Source organism: Alligator sinensis, unplaced genomic scaffold (assembly GCF_000455745.1).
Source record: "Alligator sinensis unplaced genomic scaffold, ASM45574v1 scaffold787_1, whole genome shotgun sequence".
Taxonomy (NCBI): domain Eukaryota; kingdom Metazoa; phylum Chordata; order Crocodylia; family Alligatoridae; genus Alligator; species Alligator sinensis.
In genome coordinates this window covers 1,418,587-1,444,229 of record NW_005841911.1, presented here as the reverse complement: position 1 = coordinate 1,444,229, position 25,643 = coordinate 1,418,587, and the positions used below count along the sequence as shown (strand labels likewise).

The window sequence follows — 25,643 nt, the reverse complement described above, 5'->3', positions numbered from 1 at the left end:
AAGTCACAGGTGGTTGCTTCAAAGAGATTGATGATATGGGTGATAATGGGATGCACTGACTTGTGACTTCAATTTGGAATTTATCACTGAAAAGAAAGCAAATAAATGGGAATCCAAGTTCTTTTTCCAGTATTTACCTTTCCCCTTTCTCTTTTGGATTCATAAGGGTAGCTGGTTTAAATTTCTCATTGCCCATTTTCTATAGCTTTCTTTTGCTTCTTTTTATGTTTGTATGCTAGCACTCACATGTCTCACACTGTATCATCTAGATCAATGAGGTCTCATTTGATATGTGTGGATAGGGGCTCAATTCAAGTTTCTAAAGTATTTGACCAGGAATATGTTCCAAATATTAAGACTTCAGTAACATTCTAACCTGAATTATTCAGGAAGAAATGAAACAGTTGTTTCAATCAATAAGTGAGTTGCACTGCATGTATAAATGAGACTGCCTATCCACAATCAAATCTGTGAAAAGCAGTAAGATCTAGGTGCTTTTTGCTTGTTTGTTTTAATAGTACTACTAACGTCCAGATGCTAAATTACCTATCCATTTGACATGGGTGCAAATATGTAGGCTGAGTCTGAGGGACTCATTTCTTGTTTAAATTAAGAAATATGCAAAGAGAAGTACATATGATCAGAAAAATAACTGTAAAACAAACCCCTTAATATTGTGTCCATTCATTCCCTATGAGTCTTGTGAATCATATCTGCATAATTTAGTAGTTTTAAATGTTGCCAACATTTGCAAAAGCACAAGCTTTGTCCTTTTTGGTAATGATAAAACAGGCTAAGAGAAAATAAGGAAGTCATCTGAACTGCTCTCCACACAAACGTGTGACCAAGTCTTACCTTTTACGGAGCTTAGGGAAAGGGCAAGGAAAGAGGAGAAAGTTTGTTTGCATTTTTTTTTAATTCTATGCTTATCTTTGCTTTTTTTGGTTTTGCTCTGAACTAGAGACAGAAATACTGAATTAACCCAAGCTAAGCAGCCTGGAAGTATTTTTGATCTCACTGAAATCAAGAAGTAATGAAAATCTCACTTAGATGTCTCTTCTCATTAAATTGTCCAACTGATTTCCAGACTCAACAGATTTGAAAAATAGATTTGAACTGAACTGCAGATAAAGATCCACATTTTTGGATGCTTCTCCAAATGGAATTTTGGAACCAGTTAACCCTGTTTCCAGAATCACTCTTTCTATAGGGGTGTGTAACACAGACCAATACATTTTGCTTTCACATAACTAGATTCATTCGCAATGCTCACAGTTATATCACAGAATGACCTCTATGTGGCCATGGTCCCCACACATTTCTGGAGGCTTTGTGAATATGGAAAATCCAGAAAGGATGTTTTAGATTTCAAATAAATATAATGAATTTAAGGTTATAAGTCTGGGTCCTTAGAACTTGGATCCCTTACTAGAGTTCAGGGAATCCTGATCCTTTAAAATATATTGTAACATGTTGGGGTCCTAGGCATGGCCATGACACCCCCTGCAGGCTGTGGTTTCATAGTTTCATAGTTACATAGTTTTAGGGTCGGAAGGGACCTAACAGATCTTCTAGCCCGACCCCCCGCCAGGGCGGGAGAACAACAAAAGAACCCTAAACAAAAAACGGGACTCAAATGAGTCCAGCCAGGTAGGTATCCAGCCTCTTCTTAAAGATCCCCAGGGTAGGGGCCAGCACCACCTCCCTTGGAAGTTGGTTAATTGTTGCTGTGTTCCTCCCTACACTTTAACACTGCATGAAGTGAACCTGTATGCCTATATGGCCTGCAGAACACTTAGGGATTGTTCAAGATGAAACCCACTGTAAAATGGTCTCTTTTCAGCCACTATCTCTATTGTGATTCCCAGTAGAACCAAACCAAGCTCATAGGTTTGCCTGTGCCCAAATGTTCCTTCGGGCTGGTGAAGTTAAGGTACACCAATGTGCCTACCAAAGAGTGCACAAGGAAGTGCTGTTGTTAACATCATATCCAGCCCCTTTGACTCCCCAACCTGAATGACCAGGGCCATGGATGAAATCTAGTGCTATTTAAATATGTGGGAGTATTACAGCTGGCTTGATGTGTGATTTCACCCCATACTTTAATAAGTGTTCATATAGCAGCAACACGGCAATTCACTGCTCCGATTGCAACTTCTAGGCTGTAGTGCAAAATATAGATTGGATAATTATATTTTAAAAAAATAAAGGTTGTTTTTAAAGTATGAGATCAAAAATACTATGCGTATGTGTGTGTATATATAAATGAGTGTATATTTAAAACTATTGTAAAAGCATTAAATCCATCTTGATAAATATTTTATCTCTGAGTTAGGTTGAAGGACAATTATTTGGCATTAAGTATTTCCTGTTCCCAAAATAAAATGTTACTATACCACAGAATTACTAATAGTTTAGGAGGAGCTCAAAGCAGAAAGGGAAGATTATTGTGCAATGTCTTCAGAGAAAATGACACTGGGTACATCTACACAAGACTCTTTGCTCAAGATTAGATCAAATTACTGCACAGTAAGCATCACCGTCTATATGTGCAGACGCTTACTATGCAGTAATTTGCTGCCATCATGATTAGTTACTGTATCATACAGCTTGTGAGTACTTAATGTATCATATGGCATGTGTAGATGGCCAACTGGGAGCAAACTTGATCCCAGTCAGCTGGACAGCAGGGGGCAGGAGATTGCTCCCTGCCCCTGGGATCTGCCTAGGGCCCGGGCACCAAAGCCCAGGCAGGGACAATGTCCCCATGCCCCAGCAGCAGGAAGCTCGCAGCCCCCACTCCCCAATCTTGTTTAGAGAGCAGGGGCTGGGGAGACTTTTCCCAGCCGCAGTTCCATGATTGCAATCATGGAGCTGGGTGAGGAACAGGCTTGGGAGCTTGTTCGCTATCAGCTCCATGATTGTGGAGCTGGGCAGGCAACAGGCTGGAGAACAACCTGGAAAGCCTGTTCACTGCCCTGCTCCATGACTGCAGAGTGGGGGCTGGGAACCATCTCACTTAGCGGCAAGTCCCAGCCCCGTGTCCCAATCAGGCAATCGAGGCATGGGGCTTAGAAAGTTCTTCAAGGGAGGGGCAGGTCCTAGCCCCTTGCCCTGATCCACCAGTGGGCAGCAAGTTGCGAGTCCCTGGCTGGGCAGGGATTTGCTCTCCCACTGGCAGATTGAGGCTGGGGGCTGGGACCTGCCCCTCCCTTGCAGCTCTTCCCAAGTCCCCTGACCCCAAATGGGGAGCTAGGGCCAGGAGCTGCCTGCTGCTGGGTCAGGGGGACATTGTCCTTATCTGGGCTCTGGTGGTGGAGCTCACCCTGTCAAGCAGCCAACCCCCCGGGGGCAGGAAGCAATCTGTCTTCTGGCCCTGCACTGCTGGGCACATCTGTCTCTTGGCCCCATGCTCCCTGCCAGACCCTGGGCTACACCCAGCAGCAGATCTGTTCTCTCACCCCTGCACCTGTAGGTACCTGCCCCAGGTGGGGTTAGTCTGGAGTAAATACAGTAAATTACTCTAGAGTAAACCCACCTTGCAGCATTTGCTTGTGTGGACACACCCACTGATAATCAAACTTACTTTTCAATTAATGTATGAAGAGATTCCAATGTAGATTAAAACAGCCCATTTTGTATTTTACAGGAAATATTGATGAAGCAGAACAAGAGTGGAAAGCAGGATTCCATCGCTGGAACAATTACATGATGGACTGGAAAAATCAATTTAATGATTACACTAGCAAGAAAGAAAGCTGTGGAAGTCTCTAATTAATAGGTTTACCCTTTCCAGAATGTCCATATTGCCCTTGATCAAGTCAAACTTACAGGTAGCTATCTAACATGTCATGCAATAAAGTTTGTTGTACAGATTAAACAAAATGTCATGGATATAATATTGATTCCCCAGATCATTCATTTATATTTTAACTCATATCTCAATAAACAGTATAAGGCATTCCTACCCTTTGAAGCTTCGGAGTGTGTTAAACAGGACTATAGAGATTAACGCCTGAAGATTAATGATGTACATATTATCATAAACACTAGCTGCTTAAAGTCTCACTTCAAAGAAACAATGTAATCTGTTACAGAAAGATGACATTTGTTTAGAAATATCAGTATTTTAGTATTGCCATGCAAAGCACAATTGGTTTAGACCTTAACTGCAATGCTACAGGATTTAAAATTTTGCTCCACGTATAATTTAGTTAACATAAACGTAAAGGAGAAATAACTTCACTGAACACAACAAATGTTATTTGCTTGTCAAATCAAAAGGGACTTAGGAAAGTTAATGCCTAAAGCATTGCTCTTGCAAGGCCCAGTCCCAGAAAATCAGCACACAGCTCAAGTAGACATACCTAGTATTCCCAAAGGGCTAAGAAATAATGCCATTCTCTCCCCTGCATTACAGAGCATCCATGCAAACCAGTCAGTGTAGCCTCTTTGCTGCCTGCCACCTCATTCTCATGAGGTAAAAGATCCTGAAAGTAATAGGTTCAAAACTAGTGCCACCCCATGTATGGATCTGCTCCCCAATGCTTCCAACGTTACCCTGTGCAAGACCCCCTGGTGCAGCGAGGTTTTGAATAGGGTAGACACATACCCACTGCGCATGCCTCCTCAATAATCCTGTCCTGGCCAGCATAGTGGAAAGAGCCCAGATTCATTATGTGAGGAACCCTCTGCAACCTTAAAGACTTGACTCAACAAAATGCCAGCTTGTTGGATATCAGACATATAGCCCTAGTTTTTTGATTAGGTAGAAAGATTACAGTCACTGAAACAGACTCTATCCTCCAGTGTTTGGTCAGTTTTATAATGCTGACCACACAAAGAGTTTACCAAGAAATGTTGTAGACTCTCCGTCACTGAAAGTTTTAAAGTGCAGGTTAGATAAACACTTGCGTACAGGGATAACCCTGCCCTGTGGCCCCTTCCAGCCCTATTTTTCTATGGCAATATGATTATTCAGTAATAATCAATGGTGCCTTTAGGAGCTAAATCTCCTCACTAGTCACAAAATTGGGCTGCTTTGGTCTGTAATAAAGGGCCCACATTGTCTCAAATAAAGAACTTCCCCTTTTCTGTAAACTTTAAATTAATATTTTTGCAGTGTCAAAAGAAAAGTTTGGGTTGCTGTTTCTTACTTCTGCAGTTCCTGATGTTTGACTGGAAGGAAAGCACTTTAAGAAGTTTTCTTCTAGTTGATCCAGTTGGAAGGAATTAGCACCAGCATTCTCCTGTGTTCACAGGTTTGGGAGAAATTCCATGTCCAACTTGGTAGACTGAAGAGATTGGAAAGGATGAACAGGCAGATTTCTGATAGTCACTTGGCAACATGAAACCTCTGGACAAAAGGACTGATGATTTTCTTTGCAGTAAGCACTTTAACTGCTAAAAGATTTCATCCTTCCAGTTATAGCTGAGGGAATGTAATTGTTTCCTATATACCCTGCTGGAAGTCAATTCCAGAATTATCACAATTTCTATAAAGATTAGCTTCCTAGAATACAACCAACAGCCAGTCAACCATTTGGGGAGGTTGAGTTATTGTCTGGGGTGCCCCTAAACTCGACATATTGAATGTCCTTATCAGAAACCATGCACTTATCCAAGTTAATATTTTATTGATGATATTAATAGCATGGGAAATTTTGACAATCTACAGTGTACCATTTATTTAACATGTGTTCTCTGCATACGACTGACAGATTGCTAATCAGACCTTTAGGGATCTTGATATAAGGCCGAGCCGTTGTGCATCTTCCAGCTGATTTGCTTGGTTTAGTGGGTTATTTTTTCTTTTCACTTAATAGGTGTAATTTCAAAAGTGCTTAGTATTAACCAACTCTGCCAACGGTGAACTTTAGTGGGAGCAGTGTATCTCTAAGCACTTTTGAATATTGCTCTCTCATTTTGTTTTTATCCTTCTTGCCATTTCAGTTTATTTTTGAGACAAACAAGAAACACCAAAAAGCAGGGATAGCTAAATATACAGGTAACTTTTCATTTTTAGGCAGTTTAAGAGAGATTTGTTTTCCTCTGTGTTTCTTAAATCAGGATTGGTAAGGCATATGTAAAGAATGATTCTCTTTCTACAGTTTGTAGTTAATCACTGTAATAGGCAACCTGAAAGTATGGTTGTGGGCAGGGAGAGGGAAGAAAAACAGAATAAAATAAAATATAAACCCACTCATTTGAAGTGTTGGCTTTTTTGGATTGAAAATATTGTGGGACTTTCACTTTTCTCACACAGAAAAAGGATTTCTCTGAGTACCACAACAGCATCATTGACATGCTGTGCTGATTTCATTTGGTCATATGTCTCTATGCAATGCTTATGCAAATACAATAAAACCTGTCTTACATGACTAATGATGGGAACAGAAAAAAAATGAGTCACTCATTGTTGCTGGTTTATGATTAGAGATTAAATAAAATCATATGCAAATTGCATGAGAGTAGTTTAGTTATATAAAACAATAAATGCCAATTGGAGGGATATGTTTAATGACACTTCTTTTACCTCAAAAGGGGCAAGCATCCAGAGGTTAAAAGTGAAAATATCTGTTACAGAATATGTGTATACTCTACTCATGTGTTAATACTGTACTCATGCTCTGTGCCAGAATCCCAAATCTTCATGCAATCATAGAGTAGCTGGAAGTTTCTATTATAATGATATGCACTTCCAATAATAGTGCTAGCATTTAAATAGTTGTCAGTAGGTTTATGAGTTATACTGATTCCAGTGGTAACATTTCACACCTAACTCAGAAACACTCATGTAGCATCATGATAGAGTTCCTAATAGAGCTGGAGCCCTCAAATGAAAATTTGTTTCAGGAGAAGGTGCCAGTTTGTTGAACCTGTAATATCTTGTTCAGAACATCTTGGACTGGTCAGACTTCTGCTGCATCTAAGGCAGCACTCCCATAGAGCCCTGTGGATTCTCCCAGAGTCCAGGAGCCTGGTCTTCCAGGGTTACTCGCTCTGGCACTGATTCTCTGATGGGGCTCCAGAGTACAGTGCTGGGACCGATCTTCCTGGCAAGGACCTAGGATTCCTAAACGCCACATCTCCAGGAACTGGGGGCGGAAAGCCCTTAGAGCACTGTCTTTGTGCAGAGTTTGGCTTTCAGCTCCAGACATGAAAGCACTGAGAACCACCAAGGCATCCCATTCCCCAAACATAGACACTACAGTGGGATGTACACTACAGTACACTTCATCAAGGACACATCTGCCTCGTAGCCAGCAATCCTGGGACCCCTGAAGCTTCTCTTTTTGCTCGGATTAGTAGCAAAACTAACTTTGGAAAGAACAAACTTCCTGTTTTTCAGCCAGCTCTGCTTTCTACAAGCCAATCTACTATAGTGATAATTTACTATATAAACAAATAGATGAACAGACAATCAGGCAGGATCAATTCATTGTTTCTGTCTGTCAGCCAACTCAGTAAAGCACCCTTGTATAAGTTCTCATTTGGAGACATCTATGTAACATTATGGAAATAAATCCTTTGGTTTTTTTGGAGGAGGGAGGTGGCAGGGTATGGGATAGAGAAAAATGAAATCTGAAATTGTGGAGAAATTGATGCAGTTGTCAGAAAATAGCCCTTACAAAACCAATATATGGGTTCAATTTGATGTCTGTACTATTAGACCTCCTTACTGTTCCTGTTGTACAGGATATACTGGTAGAAAGATATCTTTTTTCATATTTCATAATGTACTTTTCAGCTTATCAAAATTGTGGTAGGGGCTTTAAGTATATATCATAGCATCAAGGCTTTCCAGCCCACTGTCTGAAAATGTAATATTAAAAATGTATACCCGGGCATGTGTGTATAATAAGAAAGTTGCCTTCATCTCAGTCCTTGTTATGGTTCATACACACACCCTGGCTCCACATGAGTTCCATAACATCAGCAACAGCCGATTTATAGGGACAGAATAAACAGCATAATACTTCTGTTATGCCTGCAGTATGTCCAACTTTATTAAAGAACAGCATGTGGTGTCAGTATCAAATGCCAGGCTGAAAACAGTAGAAAGCCCCCTGGCTTTCCCTTCCCCTCCAATAAAATAACAGATAAAAGACCAAGACTTGCTCCAGTGTTAACAAGAGTTACAGGGCCCATAGAAAACAGTATATGTGGATGCACTAAGCATTGTGCTAGCTCTGCTCTGCTTATTCCAGCCAAAACATTCCCCCACTAAGCTGAAGAAAAAAGGTTAGGAATTTGACAGTGATTCAGAATATGGGTGAGATATGAGAGCAGCAGCTTTGGCTTTTAAGTGTGGAGCCTATTGCGGAGGAGGCAGTGCCAGCTGACTACTTTCGCCCTGTCTTTTTCTTTCCATCTCAGTGCAACCGTGGGCATTTGCCAAAAAGTCTGTCTACTTTTGGCTCACTTGCAGTTGCAAAACCAAACACCTGTGTAACAGATCTGTGCAGCTGTATATGTTTACCACTGCTGATCCATCTGTAGTACATGCCACACGCCAGTTGATTTACTCTGGCTAGATTGGGAGCAAGAATCCATTAGAGAATGTCCCTGGCATAATTAACAAGCATTTCTCTCTTTCTCACAGCTCTGTTTTTATCTCAGTCACTTATGTTTCTAGGTGGGATTCTTGCTGCTGTGTAATTGTTGCTAGATGCCAATGATCAAACATTTGATCTAAGCTCTGGCAGCAAGTTTTTCACTATTTGAATATCACATTCTAGTGATCAATAGACAGTATAGAAAGCATCTATTACATATGATGAGGTTAGGATTAGTAGGAAGAAGGTAGGGGAATTTAATAGTCTTTGACTCTTACTTAGTCTTTCTATCCGGTGAGCTCAGAGAACCATTTTACTAAATCAGCCAGCAGAGAGAACCGATATAAACTTTAATGGTTCTATATATAAACCTCAGTAGACGGATATAGGAAACATATAGCAGCTTTTTTCAGTCTGACCCAAATGTCTGGAGTCCTGTAATGTTGACAGGTTAGGTTATTTACCTGGCATTAAGTTATTCATATTTTACCTATAGTAGTGAGTTTTCAGACCTGAGCTGATCTATAATTTATACGATATAATTTATTCATATGCAGACTTTGTGACTTCTGAAAAGGACTTCCAGGAAAGTAAGGAGCAAAAATGAGCCATATGGGATGTCTTTAAGACAACGCTTTTAAAAGAGTTTCTACTTTTTTGTGTTAAGCTCTTTAGACTCCTAGGCTGCGTCCAGATGAGCGTGGCTGTGTGGTATGTGGTGCCGCAGACACATGCCATACGTTCAGGTGTTCGCCATGCTGCAAGGGTGAGGGGTTTTTTGACCCCTGGAAATCCAGGCAGGGGGGAGGAGGAGAAGTGGAGTGGTGCATGTGGGGGCAACGTGCACCACCTAAAGCTGGAGCCTGGCCAGCCACAGCCACATTCCAGTGCCAGCCAGGCTCCACGTGGCAGAAACAATGCAGCTGCAACCCCAGACATCCTCCAGGACCTCAGGTAAGGCTGCTGGGGCCAGCCCAGTGCTGGCCCCAGCTTCCCTTACCCAACCTGGGGTAACTTGCCACATGCCAGAGGATGTGTGGCACAGGCTTTCTCCAGGGACAACTAGCAGCAGCACAAGGTGTGACATCCATGTATGTCCGGATGTGGCCCTAAAGCTTCATAGGAACACAAGTGAAAAAATGTATCTGGCAATATATCATTAATGTAATGACCTGGGATCACACGCACGCACACACACACTTGCAAGAACTTTGTCATATATTAGGAAAGAACCAGGATATTTAACTGTGTAACTTTTGGACTCTAGCAGTGATGGAGGGACTCTCCTTTTATTAATTATGTAGCTTGATAAAGTTAGTACAGCCAAATTCTAAAGAAACCTGATTTCACAAATACATTAAACAATGTGCTACACTAGAATTTTCAATATAGAGCTTTCTTTTTTGAATTTTGATACTGGAAAACCTCTAGAAAGATTATTATTAGTGTTTTTATTTTTTCCGTGACTAATCTCTTCTGATTTTTCAAAACCAAGTTGTCTTTAAACTTGTTTTTAGGACTACTGTTCTCCTATCAATTGATAGAATCGGTTTTTCTATTCTAGTTCCATAAGTATAGCTCCTTTACTCACACAGAATTCAGATGCTCTGGATTTTTCAACTTTCCAAATTACACCAGTTTCTCCCTTGTGCCCATTCCAGTGCCTCTGTTTTTCTTTTAGCAGCCTTGAACTCAGCAAGGTTTACTCTTTATTTACAACATTCTATTAACCTTTTTCTATTCTGCCCAATTTAACATTCTCTTTCCATTTTTGAACAGGGCATTTTACTTTCAAATTAATTGCTTGTGTTCCTTTTTTTAAGCCTGCTGCAATTTAAGAATATCTCATTCACAGTCCAATCCATTTTATTCTTTTGCCCCTAGACTCTGTAGAGGGAATTCCTTCACAGGGGTTTGTAACATCCAATTGCATAGCAATTTTTTTTTATGAGAAGATAATTTTATGAGCAAGAAAACCATTTGTTGTTTGTTATTCATGAAAAGATGAGAGTAATCCAAAGTCAAGCTTAAGGGTACAAGCTGACTGCTACAAGGATCAGGAAAGTATGTCCTTGTATACTGAGCATTTAAAAATTGGCTAGGTACCTTATGAATTGCTTCATTTTCTTTGAGCCGTAACCACAGACAGAAAACTAGGTTTGACCAGCTGATTGCAAATGTTCCTTGTTCATAGATTTGTCCTGAGTAAATATAATCTCACCACTGTAGTTCTAAATTTTGTAAAGAATACTGTTTTGAGTTCTGAAGCCTCAACGTGTAAAATGTTGATACATTGATTCTATTCATACATACTCCACACATATGCCAGAGTTAGTAACTCCAAATTCTAATTATGGTCACATGACTTTCTAATATAATGTACAAAGCAGTTCTATTAGTCATTCAGCGAGTTAAAAGTTCAAGAGCTTTTTCACATAATTCAATTAGGATTCAATTTAGGAATATATCTTAGGCTGTAATTTGATTAGCCCTTTTTAATGTTTCAGAAAGGGAGATAATTCCTTCCTGACCACTGATGCATCCTGAAGTATGTATACTTTCTAATTCTATCATGACATGTAAGCCTACACATGTTTTTTGTAAACGAGGTTAGATACACTTAAAAACATTTCAATTCATAGGGTTAATGACTACAATACAGTGATATGGAGCTCAAGTCAAGGTGTACACATCAGTGGAGTCTAATTGGAAACCAGAGTGCAAGGGAAATGGTAGACAGGGCAGAGAACGGTGAGGCAAGGCAAAAAAAAACTATTGGTTCTGGAACCTGAAGAAACACACTTTACTAACCAATGGAATGAAAGGAAGATGATATTAATTCATTTCTACTCCCTGACAGGGTTAGAAAATATCACAACAGTTGTCTCTTTCCTATGCATAATTTTGAGAGGGCCTAATGGCGATGACTCTTTTCTAGTATAGTATCTCGGAGGAGCACAGTATCTTTTCCTTTAAAATACTGAAAAATAGGACAGAATTCTGGGTCTTAGTTAAAATGTTCATATCAGATTCAGTCCCTTATATTGTCCTTCCTCATTATCATACACGTATTCAAGAGAATGCAGGCTCTTCAAGTTCTGTTTCCATTTTAATTTATTCCAGGGTTTCAGCAGCAAATACTTTAGCCACTATTAATAGAATGATGTACAAATGGTGTAGGTGGTTCTTGCAGTTTGGGAGTGCTGTGGTTAATATCTTTAATTTATAAAGTATTTATAAGTCTCAGTTATACTGAGTTAGTGGTAAAAGTGTGTAGGCAGAAAGCAGTTATCTCCACACCTCTCAATCTTCCAAATTAAATTCACTCTTGCAGCATGTCTAATCACTTCAGGGCACCTCATCATCTTCTCTCAATTACAGGCCATGCAGCACCGTTACTTGCAAAATAGATATGTATATTTCAATGAAGAACTTAGATTGATCTTATTTTATTATTCCATCTGTGGAAAAATTAAAGGTTAACCCAGAATAAGCACCAAGAGATGTGACTGATAAATTATCGAGGATTGTTTAGCAAGTAATTTATGTGGATTTTATTTAGGACTGAGAGAGAACCAGCTGGAATTAAACATCCAAAGTGATATTTCTGAAATATTAAACTTCCTCCCAATCACTAATTAAAGAGTTGCACATTTTATAGATATAGATCATTGGACTTATATCAGAACCCTTTATATAATATTGATTTACGTGGCTTAATGTATATATATATTTTAGATCAATTAGATGAAGCACAGTTAAAAGATTTACTTGCTAAAAAGATTTAATGATCTGGAAAAAAATATTCCCATTTTTTTCCCAAGTCAACAGGTTAGAAGGCTAAATAGGAATTCAGTCCATCCTGTTTTATAAGCAGTGTTACAACATAGACACACGCACATGCAAAATAAATGGTTAATCATTCAAGTCCTTCTTATCTCTAATGTTTATTAAAATAAGGCTCTTGAGCTTATACTTTTGATTTGAATAAAGTTCTCATTAGATTGACAATTCTGGTAACAGCAACAATTCTTAGAAACCAAAACAACGAAATCATATTCAAATTAATGAAAGAGATCAGCCTGATTGTAGGCACAGACAGAAGTGACAATTTTCACCTGATCTGGCCCCTGAAAGTGCTCTACAGCTGTGACCAAACAGAAATGCATGGCTACAGAGTGCTTTAAAAGGCCCAATCCTGCAAAAATCTGAATCCTCACTGTATGAGGGTTCAGATGAAGATGCTCCAAAATGGAGTCCCTTCAGTAACTTGTGTCTGCATTGTCTTCCAACCCTGGCACTGTTTTCAAAATGGGAAGGGGGAAAGGGAGTGGAGGCAGTTTGGCCTGGGTTTTTTTCAGCCAGTGCTGGAGTGTGGGGTAGGTGGATTGGTGCCCCCCAAGCACCCACTCCAGCCTCCAGTGCCAGTTTGGGAACCCCCAGAATGAGATCCTTCCACTCCCTTTCCCCCTTCCATTCTGAAAACAGTGTTGGGGCTTGGATGGGGGAGGGGCATTGCTAGAGGAGAGCAGCTACAGGTTCAAAGCCAGTCTAAACAGCAACTGGATTCCCCAAGACCCAACAGGGAACTTCTGTTGGGTCTGGAGGATTGTTGTAACTCATGGCGCTTCCTGCAAAGTGCCATGAGTTACAATGGGGGAGTTGCTCTTCTGTCTGCGCTTTATGAGCGCATAATTCATGGAACGACTTTAGGGCCCCTGTTCTCAGAACACTTGGGGTTCAATTTTACTTCCACTAAATTAATGACAGCTCTGAAACTGACATCCAAAGGAGCAAGAAGAGACCCTTAATCATTATTTGTAAATATCTTTACTCTCCCTTTCAGGAGACAGGCACTTAATATCATATTTAGGAGATGGGGGGAAATAATCACACATGCTAATTTTGTGCTGGGGAAATAGACTTTTATTAGAAACAAATGGGAGACAATATGGGGATAGTCTGAAACACGTGCTTTTTTTTTTTTTTCAAGAGGCAATCCCCTGAAGTTAAAAAAGACAAAACAAAGCTCAAGGTGGTTTACATTTGATAGGTTCCTGTTTGATTCTTCTGATAAAAAGAAGGCTTCTGAGGAAAGGAACCTCAAATAAAAACCAAAAGTAAAAATGTTCCTTATGACTACTTGGCAAAACCTACAGAGCACCCTCAGCTCTTCCTAACTACATTGTCCTCCTAACATGAAAGTCATAAAGGAGAGAACACTAGTGTAGAATGGACCTTGAGTTTGAACCACTATAAATATTGCTATGTTTTAAAATACAGGTAAGAAACTGGAAAATGTATAGAATCAAGAGATTGTATTTCGAGCAAGAGTCCAAAAATGACATTGAAGAAGCAAAACATTGGTAATCAGGTATTACAGCAGTCCCAAAAGTTATTCACTATCCTTTACAGGACAAGAGGACCATGGGTCTATTTCATGTCACAGCTTGCATATCTTCATTACCTCCAGAATTTCAGAGAGTGGATTTATCTTTAATTCAACCAAGAACTCAATATATTTAACTCAGAACACAGTTCTTGTCTTAGACAGTGTCCCAAACCACCATATTTACTATATAATCTGACAGCTTCTTGCAATAAGAAACATAAGCTCCCACAAAACAAAGTCAAATATGTTAAACAAATCTTCAGACCACAGTCACTCATACTCAGATATCAGTTACCAATGCCTTGGCCATCTCCCTTCCTTCTGAGTTATTCTCAGGTCATCTAAATCCAAATAAGGTCATGAACAGAAGAGCCCATGTATAGCTCCTGAGGACTCATAACATCAGACTATTATAATTCCCCATCAGCCAGAGTAATCTTCAGAAAAGATAAAATATACTCAGAGAACACCCTGAAACTTCTTGGATTCCCTCTGGACACTGGCAGTGAATCCTTACACCGATTCCTTTGATCTGATGAGGCGGATGTGCTCCAAGCTCAAAATATGTGATCCACTATTGATTGATTTTTGAGACACTGTGAAGTAACAGATGTTTCCAGAATTCAGTCTTAACATTGGAGTGAGAAACCTTCATGCACCCATTTTAGATCATGATATCATCAGGTCCTTTCCCAGATAAGCTGTACAATTTATATCAATAGAAAAGTGTACATAGTGCCAAACCACTGAATATTGCACAATATATTCAAAAGAAAAGCTGTCAGACATCATAATCAGCAACAAAACTTCTTGTTCCTTACACTCTCTCTCTCTCTTTCTCTCTCTCTCTGTGTGTGTGTGTGTATGTATATATAAATTATTCATATATTCCAAAAGCTCCTATAGTGTCCCATTATGTTATAGCTGTACAAGATATTTGCAACTGTCCAACCATACAAGGGTTCAGATCAACCAACAAAAATAGAAACGTGTTAAAAAGCCATGTTAATATAACTAACAGATCTAACAATAAAGATATTGCCTAAAGCAGAACAATTGCTGGTCAATACCTTTTCTGTCTAGATTACTTTCACTTTATTTCAACACTTGGCTTTTTACCCTTTAATCTGCTTATTATTATGCCTTGGTATACAACTTGATCCATTAATTATGCCACCTAAATACTCCACATTTTATAGAATGTACATTTCTTCTGATGCATCATCTCACTTTTCTCCACGCAAATATTAATAATTCCTCTGAACAGTATCCTTGTCATTACCATTATCGTTATCATTATCCTCTGATGCTGTAATAGTGGTACCTTCACATTTCTATTAGAATTCTTTTGAAATTAGTTTTCCAAAAGACCTTGAGTTCAAGGCTGACTTCCAATGAATTTCAGTCAGATGTGGAGATCCTTTATTTTTCCTTAGTAATCATAGCCCTATTATGATTTTGGTTTGGGTTTTTTTTTGGAAACTCTGAACAAAATGCATATGCCTGTAGTTTTATATTAGGTAAGGTAAAAAAAAAAAAAAAATGTACAAGCTGAATCCTCTCTCAGAATGTCTCATACTCTAAGTATAATGCAATATGTCACAAAATAGCAAATTTTAATCAGCTTTTCATGTGCAGTGTACAGAAGTTAGTCCTATTTATGTGGTTCTTGGTATTTTGAAGAGAAGGGATTGTTTCAGTGCCTTGGATGCAAACCTCAGCCTGTGTTTCAGTGTCTTGCTATGAAACAGAGTTCCTATATGACCAATCATTATATCTTTATGTGTATTTATGATCTATAAAATGCAGATAGTAGCAGTTCAAAATTTCACTAGGGGCCAAACAGCTGTCCTTGGATAGAAATAATAATGTTGTCTGGTATCACATGTCAGCCAACAGGCAGCAGAGTGCTTTCCCTGAAGAAAGATTTAGTGACAGAGTCTGGAGTTCAAAATAGGTGTAATTAGCCTCTTTTATACACCAGTCTTGAAATACACATGGCCAAACAGCATACAATCAATCATTTTGCTGAGAAATCACAACTCAGCACAAATAGCCAATCTTCTGTCTTTGGAATTAACCCTAACCGGACACCAAAGGAGACAGCAAACTCTTCTATATGGCTCCACAAGCTATCTATCTGCAGAAACGTGCATACCCTAAAAAAAAACCATATTTCGTATCTTCCCAACACTGGACATTTGTGATGTTAACTAAGGAGAATTTGGAAGACTATTTGGCAATGACATAACAATATATGTATAAATTCAAAGCCAGTTAGTTACATAGATGAGGCTGAGCACCGATGTTTCTATCGTTATAAAAACAGGATCAGTGCACCAGAAGGCCTCAAGAAGCCTGCATGTACAGTTGAGTTGGTGGTGGCATATTTGTCTAAGCATAGCATTGGGATCTGGGAACTCTTCTAATCTTGTCTCTGGCATTGGCTTACTGTCTGTGCTGTATTGTGACATGTAAGTTCCCTGCATCCCAGTTTCCCAGAGTCTGCATTGTGAGGATTCATCTGCTGATAGTTTTGCATCTTTTCAAAATCACTAGTTTTACCAGAGAGAGCAGAGTTAGGCCAATGCTGGACATTTTATCTTATCTGTAACGTGCTACATAACAAACGCTAAGATTTATTTTTATTAGTGTTAATATGGCATTTCAGTACACATATCCATTTGGTTTGTCAGTTGAAACTACCAGGCATCTGTAGTGACAAATTTGTGATGTGTCCACTCAGAAATGAACTGAGACAACCACTCATTTCAGAAAAGCTGCTGAATAGTCATCAGATGGCTATCACTGTTTATGGAATACTTTTTCTCTTTGACCTCCTTTCTGCTGCAAAGATAGTTAAAGACACCCTTTTTGTTACTTGAGATATTCTTAGCAATTTTCAATATGCAGGGATCATTTTAGCTTCCCTAATGTACCATGCTTCTCATTTTCTGTGTGTCCAAATCTCCATTACCAGATTATTTATGTGAACTATGAAGAATGCAAGGGCAAAACATATGTTGCCTGGAAGAGACACTGTTCTCTAGAATGCCCTGAAAACTCCCTTATGAAATTACTTGGCTTTGCTGAATATTTTTAAACAACATATTTCAACATTATGGTCTTCCCATTCTTCTTTAATTGTAGTGACCTAGGTTGTCTTTTCACTCTTAAACCTATCTGTTGCATTTTAAGTTTAATTTTTTAACATTAGGTTCTAAATAGTTCCTATTTCCCTTGTACTGTGAGGTACGTACAGTTGTTCAGTATTCTGATTGTTCAGTTGTCTGAAGTTTTCTTACTATGGGAAAAGTGAAGAAAAAGGTCATCCAGAAAAACAAAGGTCTCTGAAATATGGTAGGCCATTCCACTGTAACTGAAGCAAGTAACGGAGAATTTGTAAAATAAAATGTAGAGGAATGAATTGTGGTTTGTCATAAATACATGAATTACTACAAAGGTATTTTTATTGAATTATAGGGTTTCTCATGCGCTGTTTGGGAATTGGGACTTATCTGCTCAGCTTCACTTTATGGTTCCCTAGGTAGACATCTTAACTGCTTTGGAGACAGACTGTAATTCAATAACATCAGAGCTGCTCAATACATCTGTTGTAGATCTGAGATTTCCCAAACATAACCAGAAATACGATCAAAATAGCTGACTCTGTCTGTTTCCACCAATATCAGCTGTACTACAGCTGGAAAACTTTTTGTTGCTTCCTTTGCAAGCATACAGTCCAGAAAAGTGAGTAACCAGGTGACTGACCATGAAACTATAAGTACTCCCCAACTTCAGTTTGATCATTGGCTTGCTGCCTAAGTTGCAATCTAAAATAGCCTCTGACCATACTGATTAGTCAACAAGCTATGTATGGAAAAGACATGACACTGCCTCTAGATACATTTCCTGCTTTAGTTATTGCACAATATTTATTCCAATCAATACTTTTGTAATTAAAATTCAGCAAGTGACAAGACTTGGCTTTGTCAATTTAAATACATTTCGAATTTCACTATTTCCAATTGCCCCAGAGGGTCCCTAGTAGCATCTAGGGATCACTTGGTTGTGAGCCTTTTACTCTCCTTAAATTTCTATCCAAACTGTCTCAGCAAAACATTTCTATCATTTCTGTCTGAAAATTAAATATCATCCTTCCATGATAGCTAGCAACCTCTTGTGTCTCCATGCCTATCCCCCCAGTAAATTCCACCTGGCATTTTAGTTCCTTGTTCATTTTCATGCTTTTGAGCCATAACTCTGCTATTCCAATAGGATATTAATTTTTGAAAACACGTTGCTCCTATTCAGCAGCCTTATTATCATGTATGCCCCTAGCACTGGAATAGTAGCTATTTGATTTTTGTCATTCTTACTACAGCTCTTTTTGATTTATCTTTCTACTCTTTCCTACGCTGTTAATCAGCATTTTGGTAGCGCTTTCCTAACTCTCTCTTTCCTTTGTCATTACTAATCCAGAAAAAAACAAAAGGTGGGGGTGGTGGGGAGGAAATGTAGTTTTCCATAATTGTTGCCAATCTGTGTGTTCCTATACGCAGGGTTTCAGCTGCAGTTCATCTCTTAAAAAATGTTTATCCCTCCCTACTGCTCTAAATTGTTTAAAACTATAAAAGCATCTGGCTAGCACATCTTGCCAATCATTCTTTCCCAAGATTTCATCCCCAAACTCCCACCACCACTTAGCAAGATGTCCGCAAAGGTCTGAGGAAAAGGATATTATTCCTTTGCCCAACAGTATTTGTTTCAAAGAAGTTCAGTTCTCCACAGTAGAAGGCTGATCCAAAGGCCACTGAAGTTAATGACAGTCTGTCAGTTCAATCCTGTGTGCTCAGGATCAAATCCTGACTTGTCAACAGAGCCCGTCCTTTGACTTTCAACGGACCTTCCAAGAACTGTGTGAATGGGCAGCACTTTGGCTGGAAAGCAGGCGTTAAAGAATTGACTTATGACAACAAGGAGGAATGCATGACATGTCACACATGCCTAAGAACAGCTATGCTTGTTGACTATCTCTTTCCCCTTCACAACAGGAAGGCTTAAAAAAGACTAAGACATCAGTTTAGCATCTGCATATTTTAGCAGTGTATCTCATATTACCAGTGCTGAGGGCCTGGATGGCACCTACTTAACACGCACAAATCCCCTTCCTTTCTATTCTACCCCTATATTATTTAAGCAAGTGGCTCTATTTTTAAAAGGGGAAATATTAGCCCTGCCACAATATTTTTTCCTACTTGCTTTGATTCTTTCATTTATCAGTTCAAGTTCTAACAATGTATTATCATCCTCGATACTCCATTCCTTTAATTTACAGAACTTTACTTATTTTATGCCTTTTTTTCTCCTGTGTTCTAGTACAGCAATTAATTTTCTGGGCACTGCTAACTTTGACCCTACTCCTTGGTACTAGTTTTCTCTGCTTTGTAGCTTTAATGGAGAGGCTGACATTTAGTATTCAGATAAAGACAGTCCTAAAAGAGACACGTTTGGTCACAAACCACAGATGAAACATAAGGCTGGAAAGAGGCACAGGAAGTCACCTGGTCCCACACCCTGCTCAGAATAGGATCATCCCTGGCTAAACCATCCCTGACATGTGTGTCATGGAGTCCCACATATGCTCAGTGTGGGACATTAATTTGGGGCCTGCTAAGCACTTGAGGTCATTTTGATATGGTGGGCCTCTGGTGTGGGCTCTGAAAATTAGGCCCTTGGCATATCATATGGGGATACAGTAGTTGAAGATCCCCCAAATACTGTATACTTTTAATATGTTTGTCTTGTTTCTTTTCTCATTCAAAACTTACTCATCTTTCCTTCTGTTCTGTTGTTTTTGTTGAGCAGCAAAGTAATTTTTGACTCAACTGTGACTGATCAATCTCTGTGTACAACAGACCAAACCGAACGCATATGATGGGCCAGATTTTGCCATTCTTATACATCCTGAGTAAGCCTTTTGAAGTAGAGGGGCATTTTGCCATTGGATTCTGTGAAGCCAGGATTTCACCCATGAATTTCACTGGCAACACTTACGGACTAAAGCAAGTCATAATCTGTCTCAGTAGCTGTAAATAGTGTTATACAACAACCTCAGACACAGCAGAACTGGTTCAAGCAAAAGTCTTATCTGAGCTCATATATTTATTGGATTTTTTAGTGGTGCATCCCACCCAACCTTTAGAAACCTTTGCAATCTATATTTGCCATTAGCTGCCTTAGGTTCATATTTGTAATGGATAGTCTTGCTTCAACATTACTATAGTACTCTTTTTACTGCTAATTGGCTCCATTTATTTTCTAGCAGGTTCTTATAATCAGAGATGATGAATCCTTCTATTTGGGAAATATCATTAATATATTTTAAGAAAAGATTAATTGTTCCATGAAGGCATCATAAACAAAAAAGAGCTCTCAACAGCTTCAGCTTTCTTCACTGAAGCTTGTATGGAGTGAAGTGATGCTATGTCATTAAATTCTCTGTTTTTAACACTTTATTCACTTTTTATTTTTAACCAAAGTATACAGTTCCTATGCATGTGTACTAATAGTTTTGCTTTGTTTTTAAAGAAAAGGTATTCTTTTTGGAAGCAAGCTACTCTCAGTAGAAATTCAGGCATTCCAAAAATATACATGAACTTTATGGGCCACTGTGGTTATGTTCATAAAAAACCCTACTGGGTATACAAGGTTCTTTGGGTGAATCTGATATCTTTTATTAGAACAACTTAAATAGTTGGAAAACAATTATTAAGCAAGCTTTCGGGTTCAAAAACTTTGAAGCTTGAACCCGAAAGCTTGCTTAATAATTGTTTTCCAACTATTTAAGTTGTTCTAATAAAAGATATCAGATTCACCCAAAGAACCTTGTCTGCCTATTTCCTTAGAACAGCACAGCTACAACCTACACCCCTACTGGGTATAGTATTTTTTAAGACCTTGAGAGTTTGAATTTTTGCCTTAGTATCCCTATAACAAAATAGCAAAAAGATACCTAAATTGATTATTTTATAAGTGTGTGCATAAGTCTATAAGAATTAGATAGCTGATGATGTCTCTGTTTTTCTCTATGAAATGTCAGGGCTTTTGATCAAGTATCTTTAATCTCTGCTGGACAACAAGGTCTAGATTTAGCTAAACATCATAGATTGGGTCCCAGAAACATCTATACATACCCTTAGAAAGCAAACTCATTTTTAAAAATTGAGCTTAGGCTTCAAAGTCGTTTAGGAATTTTTCATAAAAATGTATCCATGTTTACTACTGAATGAGTATACCTTTCACTATGGCCAAAAAAAAAAAAAAAAAATTATTATATATATATTTGAATTTTCAACTAGCATGCTCATTCTATTTTAAACTGTAGTTAACATTCTCTAATTATAAATTGATCACCACTGTTCAAGCTTCTCAAATCTGTATTAATAAAAGTTATTGAGTCCCATTTTGGAATCTGTGTCTCCATTTAAACTAATAGGGAATACCTAGAACACTAAATAAGCACTTGCTTAGAAATTATTTTGCTTCAAGATGTATGTGGTTTAAACTGGAGAACGTATTTGAACTCAAAAGTACGCGATCCAAACTTTTATCATTAATAAAGTGTTGTTATTTTTTAAAAGTTTGGTGCAGGCAAGAAGCAGAATTTCTTCAAATGTACAAAGTAGTTACATTTTCTTTTCAGACTGAGCACAATAAAAGCTACTGACATCAACAGGGGGCTATGTTTCTGTAGTAATGTTCTGCTTAGTCCATCACTGCTAGCCTGGGCACGTACAGCCTTCAAGTCAGCTTAAGAATGTTCAGGCAAGATAATACCAACTGCTTGACATTAACTCCTTGACTTGTTTAAAATTTCTCCACAGGCTGCATAGTAATACTACTGGATGGTAATACTAACAAGGACTCAGCAATTTCTCCACTTGCTGTAACTGTGAGAGCCATGTCGTATTCTTTGTTAAACATGCCTGTGTGAAAGGAACATCTGTGGAATATTGTGGAAAAATATCTAAATTCTATGAAAACACTGAAGAAATTCGGTATAAGGTTATGCTACCTTTCTCTGAATATTCCCAACAAACATGCTTTGGTGCCAACAAGTATATTGGAAAGCAAAGCAGTATAATTACATTATAAAGATATCTGAAAGAATTACAAAAACTGCATTATACATGTTACCAGAGGGAATAACAAAAGCTACAGAAAAATAAAGAAAACAACTGTATACAAAAACATGCACACATGGGAAAAAGAAGCAAAGGAAGCAAATTAGGCTCAGAAGCCTGTATTAATTCTGTAGAATTCTCCCATTGATCTACTTTGTAAATTAGAATGGATTTTAATTATTAGGACACTCACAATGTGACTTTTATTATATGCATTGCAGCTGCTATCTGGGAATGGGCATTTTATTAAACTATTTAGAGTGTTGTTTAGAATCTCTTAGAAAACCTCTTTTAAAAGAAAAATACACCATGGCAATGTTAGTTTTGGCATATTTGACATTTACTCTTCAAAACAAGGTGGGATAAGCAAACTGGCTCATAAAGCCTAGGAATTGTCAAACTGTGGCAGAACTTAGAACGGGGTTCTTTCTCTCAAACAACCAGGAACACCCAGTAAAAGGGGGGAATCCTCTTTTGGGATAAGAATTATGATGCCAACAGGACAAACACAAAGAGTACTCAGATTGTTGAAAAGCATACACTAAAACACAGTTCACAATGAAACAAGAACCCCTCACCGCCCCCCTGTGTTTTTAAAACCTTTACAATTGGGGCCTGTTTTTTGCCACAGCAACATCAGCTCTTTCTAGCAAACCAAATTCTTCGTCCATGCACTCCAGGAATTTGGGTGACACTGCACTACTTGGTTCCTTGTAACTCCAGAAGAATCTCCTCTGTGTCCTTACTTTCAGACTCCTTGCACTCTTTAATTAGGAGAAGTGGGATATGGGAGAACCACAACTCTGCTTGAGTTTCAAAGGGTCAGTATTGACCATTCTGCTTAGTGTGACTTTCTCAACTAGGAGTCATTTCTAGATTAGGAAAAATGTGAACAGTTACCTATTCTAAGAAGGAATTCAGAAAAGGCAGAAGAGCTTCTGTTAGGGTACCTTGTTATGTTTAATTCTTTGAAGTTGCACCTGCTTATAGTATTTGTTTATATGTAGCCTTATTTAATAATTGTTTAAGTTTTGTCTTTATTAACTTTTTTTTTAATTGCTAGCTTTGAGTTGTTTTTGTAGAGCTCATAGGTGTTCATTATATTATGTCTTTTCTTTTTTTATCACTGTGAGAAGTTCTTTTAACATAACATAGCAATGGCCTTGTTACTAGCTCCAAGTAACTTAGCACGAATCAGCTGAATCAGAGGGATGAAAGAATTGGATTTATTAATGAAAGGTGATAAGGGAGACCAATGGACAATGCCCAAAGTAAGACACCAGAAAAAGGCCAAATTAAGAGGTGTGCTTGTAATGGGTCTTTTAGACAAAGGAATATGCTGATGGGATAAAAAATGGACAGCATGCTGGCTGTAGAGAGACCAATCTGAAAGTGAAGAGTCATCAAAGGAGTGAAGCTGAAGAAAAACATAAAAGCAGGGAGCAAGAAAGTTCATTATTGTCATCGTCAAGAGCCTTCAACACCTTTGGACTGTCCCAGCCTGTGATGTACCCTTTGCTTCCAGGAAAGGAGTGGCCATCTTTTTTGTTGTGCAAAGTAACATCTGGAATTGGGTAAGTTCATGGGCAACTGGTGCCACCTGAGTTGGGGGGGCACGTTCTCCACCCCCCCCAGCGGACAGTTAGTGGCCAATCTTACTGACCGGCGGTGGGGGGAATCCCTCCACAGGCGATTGCGCCAACCGGGAAGTGGCCGCGGTGCTCCCAGAAGTGGCTGTGCTGCTCCCAGAAGTTCCAGCAGCACTACACCTGGAGCCCCCACTCCTCAGCCGGCGCTCACAGGGAGGGCACTGATGCTCTCACCTGCCCCCTCTGCCCATTGCCTAAGGGAGGTGCATGTGCTGTCAGAGGGTGAACCAGCCCTCTCAGGGGGTGCATGTGCACCCCCGTGCACCCCCTATGTGTTGCCACTTTGTGAGTTTATCATACTGAATGTTTTTCTCTGAATATAGAAACTGCTAAGATAATACTTGCTGTACTCATAAAGTTAGACTGATTTTAGGACACGAGCTGTCCGAGACTTTGATTTTAAGAGACTGAGTTATCTGAATTTAAGTGAAACCTTGATCTTAGGACACTGAATTGCCTTCATTCATATTCTGTGTTCCATTTAAGGGTTAATTGTGCTTTAACAATCACTAAACACTATGTGGTGGACACTGGTGCAAACAGTTCAGTCTATTGGCTTTACACCTTCAATGTTATGGAATTTCTTAGAATAAAATTAGTGCAAAACAAGAGAACACATGTATATTAGGGATGCTTCAAAACGTGTATCTTGTGAATGTGGTAGGTGACCAACCATGACCTAGTAGGATAAGTTCAAACATGACTGAATATCCAACGGTTCAGTCTCAATTCAAGACAGTCTTATTGGTAGGCCATCATAATCTTTTCCTCTACTTTCCTCCTCCTATGTTAGATTACTCTCTGTTGGAATGTCAGTGGGCCTGCATTCAACTTTCTTCAGCTATCAGTCTGTCTCTGTGGCCTGCTTCTCTTTACACTTTCTGATGTGTCTATAGTATGATGAGAGGAATTGGAAAAAAGAGGTGGTGTTTCAAAGGGAACCTTCTTTAACTGGACACTAGGGCTAAATACAGACATTCAGGGAGGTAAAATTGGGTTAAAAATTGCTGACTTGTCACTTACAGACCTGGTCTCAATGACCAGCAATCAGTCTAAACCTGCACAAAAAACAGTAAAAAATTGCAGAACCTGGTGTAAGATAAATCTGGATCTATGTAGTATCAGGCTTATTTGATTTAGGTCAAACTGGTGCATGGAACTTCTGTCCCCTTCTCCTGCGCAGCCCCAGGGCTAAGAAAACCCAGCCACTGGCCTCAGCCCTGAGAGAGGTCTTTTCACCCTCCCCCCCTGAACTGAGCTATTTTTTGCCCCACTGGCTGCTTGCTCCTACCCTCTGACCAGCCAGCCCTATCAACCCCCATCCCGTAAGCCACTTGGGGTACAGCTACTTTTATCAGTGTTTACTGCTGCTGGAGCTAAGCAAGTAAGTCCTGATGAGGGGAGGGGCAGGATGGATGGGGGAGCAGATTCTTTGGAGGCGACTGCACCTGCTTTCTGCCACCCCACCCATGGCTTACACCTGCCCTGCCCACCATGGGTCATGGTGTCCCATTCCACATGCAGTTATGACAGCCCTGCCCACCCCACCCACATGTCACACCAGCCCTCCCCACAACCATGGATCATGCTAGCCCCCACTACCTGTGGATCATGCTGACCCCACCCACCCCATCCACAGGTTGCATCTGCCCCCCATGCTTCATGGGTTATGCCTCCTCCCCATCCCCTAGAGGGCCCCCAACCCTTCCGCTATCCCCCCATCCTGACTTACTTGCTATCAAGCAGCCATTTTAAATCAATTTAACCTCCCTCTAAGGCCACCACATCATATCCATTTATTAGGGGTGTATGAAATGGGCTGTATTCAATTCAGATTCAGGCCAAATTGGGGAAGGTG

At 39.3% G+C, this 25,643-nt stretch overlaps 1 protein-coding gene across 7 annotated transcripts in view; it reads left to right on the top strand.

Annotated features, from left to right (window-relative positions):
- BCHE (butyrylcholinesterase) overlaps positions 1-25,643 on the top strand; it is a 94,267-nt gene that overhangs the window by 45,503 nt on the left and 23,121 nt on the right. For 3 of the 7 annotated variants that reach the window (XR_003092862.1, XR_003092863.1, XR_003092861.1), the window contains exon 4: positions 3,650-3,833. Coding sequence is in view for 2 of the 7 variants with exons in the window: in XM_014517490.2 (XP_014372976.1) it covers positions 3,650-3,774 (125 nt within the window). In the remaining 5 variants the exon portion in view is untranslated. Of the gene's footprint in view, positions 1-3,649; positions 3,881-11,065; positions 11,167-14,847; positions 15,022-25,643 lie in introns of those variants that run through there. The other 4 variants (XR_003092864.1, XR_003092865.1, XM_014517490.2 and 1 more) reach the window with 4 other exon arrangements.